At 47.6% G+C, this 4007-nt stretch overlaps 1 protein-coding gene across 1 annotated transcript; it reads left to right on the forward strand.

The window, feature by feature from the left end:
- Window positions 1-1752: 1752 nt before the first annotated feature.
- On the forward strand, window positions 1753-3026 carry LOC135390079 (uncharacterized). Its single transcript, XM_064620113.1, has 2 exons — window positions 1753-1764; window positions 2655-3026. The coding sequence occupies exons 1-2, from the start codon at window positions 1753-1755 to the stop codon at window positions 3024-3026; spliced, it is 384 nt and encodes a 127-aa protein (XP_064476183.1).
- Window positions 3027-4007: the final 981 nt, after the last annotated feature.

Raw genomic sequence — 4007 nt, forward strand, 5'->3', positions numbered from 1 at the left:
GTATATTACCGCAATTGGAGATGATAACGGAAACGCATACCACGGTCTTCCATTACGGGAAACAGAAACGGAAACGAAAATTATCGTCCGGTATTGAATTCGGGTAATGGCTATTCCTGTTGTGGGATGACATTTGTGTGACGTTTCATTTTATTTTTGTATTGTGGTGACTCCATTCCCTGTAATGCTCTAAATACTACACGAGAGCATGGAAAGAAAGCGCAATATTGGATCTCAAGCATAGAAATGATCTTGAGGGTGCATCCCTCGCTTACCTACTCGTCCTAGACCTCATAACTCCATGACATCAATATATGAGACTTACAAAACATAGACTCCACGCACTCTACTCCACCATAACACGAGGATGAAAGCATACGATTTTTATTTATTTATTTGTCATTTCACCGTGGCTATGACATACTGAGAGCGTCTGCCTATGAATGCGACATTCGATGGAGGTCACGCCCATCTTGAGTTGCTGGACTCAGAGTGACTGAAGACTGAGGACATGTTCCTACATTTTTTTTAATCTTGCAAGCTGTGCGCATCTCAACGACGTAAATTACCTGTGTAGTGTGTACGCGTGACACCGAAGCAGCACTTCGGCAAAACAGGGTGCTGACAGAGCCGGACCGGCTGTCCTCCCGCAGCTCTTAACAGCCCTTCCATTACCGGAAACAGTAACGGAAACGAAATTGAAAGGCTGGTATCCGAAACGGATAAAGGAAAAGAAAACATAGCAGTAACGAAAATGGAAACGGTAACGAAAATACGTCCGTTACCCTTCCCTGGTGCTGAGCAATGTTTCAAAGCATGTGGGATAAGCATCCTGTCAACGTCTATTTACAAATTCACTGCAAAACCTGCTCCAATGTCGGACACCAGAGATTTTTCGAACAGCCCCCACTCCCAAAATTTTAATAAATATATCCACGCCAGTAGCCAGGTAAGATGGGTGCTGCACCCCTATATGGAATATCAACACGTCCCTCAACTGGAAATCCTGTGCAGATCGCTGCGACATCCTTAAAAAAATATTGAAACATGGGGACATAAAGCGCACTACACTTACAAAACCGAACGCCGACTTTCGTGAATTACATTTCCAGTCTCCTTCCCTCCTGTTTTGTCCTAAACGTAAAGGCTGGCCCGCATGTCACTATGCAGTTCCGGAAATGGGACCGAACACACCGCCGGCGTATCGAGCTCTCTGCGCAGTAGCAGCGCGAACAGTTCAAGCATGCTTCGCTGTATGAGGTCACCTCAGAGTAACGGGTTGCCGGCGTTCCTCCTTGCCAGCGTTGCTATCAGATAACTCCGCCCATTTACGAAACAGTGCTGGTTAGCAGCAGCGCTGGCCCGCCTCATTTGCGTTTCACTCATAAAATCTACTGGCGCATATGAGATACCCTCTTTCTCTTGATATCGTTCTACTTGTGAATCGTGATTTGCCTTGCGAAGAACAAAACAAATGTAAGATGAGAGAAAGATGGTTTTGCTCAATTTCATTGTTCGACGTCTTCCGAACTGGAACGCACAGACGGTGTCATGTAGTAACGACCCATGCAGTGGTCAGGGCGTGAAGTAATTTCACTTTTTTTTTATTTATTTGCGCCTACATTTTTATTGCTTCCATCGCAATGACCCTTTCAGTATTCAACAACCGTATGTGAGGGCTTCTGTCAGGGTATAAAAGCTACGGCGGTGGACTGAGCCAGCACACATCGTCTCTTCTGCAGACAAGCAACCATGCATCTCTTGGTAAGATACAGTAATACCGGAGTACTGCTTGGGACTCTTTGCTCTATGCGTTTCCTAACCCGAACCAGCGTTCTCGGTTTGCCGAAATGATTGTCAGCTTTGGGTTGTTTACACCAGGGTGTAGGCTCTGGTCTAACCAACCGGAGGTTGAGAGGGAGTTCATATTATATAGGACAGTGAGTCTGGCAGCACGTGACACAGACTCTCTGTCTTTAAAATGACTTTTTGCCTTCTTAGTGTTCTGGCACGGCTATCCGGATATCGTCACTAGCCTCAAGTAACGTTTCTTATGTGATGTTGTAAGTCAAAAACTCGGATTCTGCTGGCCGTTTTCGTTCAGCGCAGTGTGGTGTGCCGGTGCGGGTTCAGTGTAGAGTCTCTGGGTTCCTGCTGAGTTCAGTGTAGAAACGAACAAAGAGCGAATGGGACGACCAATGAAACGCGACGGACGTTGCGCTGAAGTGACCCGTGTAACATGGGCACTGGAGCCAGCGTAAGATTTTCTGCACTGCAACGACCAGTAGAATTCGTTCCTACTTTCTCTCTCTCTCTCTCTTCAACAGAACAGCTGCGACAGATGGTAACTCGTAAGAAACAGTTTCCTGCAGTAAGAGCTTCCTTAACTTTCATATCCCCTTACCTTTATTCGTGTAAATAACCGGATTTCTGCAGAACAACTTGCGCACAGTGATTTCGGTTTACGCAAACGTATAGAATATATAAATTTAAAACATGAAAAATAAATTGGAACAGCTATCATCTTCATATGGGTATAGCCGTGGTTCGTTATCGCTTCATATCGACAATAAGAATTGATTCAGGCTCGTCATGTGTGCTGAGATTATGTCTAAACTTAATTCATTTCCTTTCTTTTCTTCCCTTTTCCCCAGCTTCCCGTGACTCTCGGCTGCCTGGTGTCCTGTGCTATGGCCGGTAGCCTTGGTGGCTTCGGCGGTGGTGGATACGGCGGCGGAGGCTTCGGCGGTGGAGGCTTCGGCGGCGGTCATGGCGGCGGCGGTTATGGCGGCGGCGGCTATGGTGGCGGCGGCGGCTATGGCGGCGGAGGCTTCGGCGGCGGAGGCTTCGGCGGCGGTGGCATCAGCAAGATCATCATCGTCAAGAGCGGCGGCGGCGGAGGTTACGGCGGTGGAGGCTACGGCGGTGGAGGTTATGGCGGTGGCGGCTTCGGCGGTGGAGGCTTCGGCGGTGGAGGCTTCGGTGGAAAGGGAGGATATGGCGGTGGCGGAGGAGGATGGTGGTAAAGAGCCACAGGTAAGAAGACGATCCAGTCTCAAGTCAATGTTAAGATGTGATAAAGTTACCACCGGTTCAACCATTCTCATCTATATCAATATAAATTATCACTTCATGATTACTAGTCAATCAGAGTACATTTTTGACGGAGGAGCTACTATGGGGGCTATGCCATGTGCATAACAGACGGATTACGGTATGCGTGTCATATTGTGCACGGTGATAATAGTAACGCTGCTTAATACATCGTAGGAGCTGTAGTCTCTCGTATGCTTGAAGCGCAAGTAACAAGTCGAGTAATAGCATCTTTTATTTCATTTTTTATTTTTCCAGGAGAACTGATTTTGTTGTAATAATTTCTTTTATTAGGATGATACGCCATGCCGTTCCCTTGGAGCCCACTGCAACATCTAACGCGAATTCCAGTCAACCATTATGTACAGCCAAATAAAGAATCGTTCCGTCACCACTACTGTCTACTTGCTCCTTATTCTTCTCGCCTTCTCGGCTGCTTCACATTCCTATAGGACCTTTGGAGTAACAACAACAACAAGAAGTACATTACGATGATGACATGCAGGTTTTTCACCGCTGGAGCTGCGGTACACTTCCCTACTATACACGTGGGATATTATACAGTTTTAGTACCGCGTGCAGGCATACACACACATTCATTGGAGGATGATGAGGTGGGCGATTCACCGCCGCTGAAGCGGTACACTGCCCTATTGCACATTGGGAACGGATGAGGGGATGATGATGGGTGGGGAGCACTTTCAGAGATCCGTCATCAGACCAGTGGAGCGCAAGTACTCCGCAAGAAGACGAAGGCCGTGCACTCCACAAGTGGGGCAGAGGGAAGACGAGGTGGAAGTGTTGCGTACACAAGAAATTAGCGTCGATGACTCTGCAGATGGCCGTCGCAATGCGTACGCTGGGCCATCTGCATTCGGCACTCGTGGCATGTGAGATATGTAGTTTGTTACATT

Source organism: Ornithodoros turicata, chromosome 1 (genome assembly GCF_037126465.1).
Source record: "Ornithodoros turicata isolate Travis chromosome 1, ASM3712646v1, whole genome shotgun sequence".
Lineage (NCBI taxonomy): Eukaryota > Metazoa > Arthropoda > Arachnida > Ixodida > Argasidae > Ornithodoros > Ornithodoros turicata.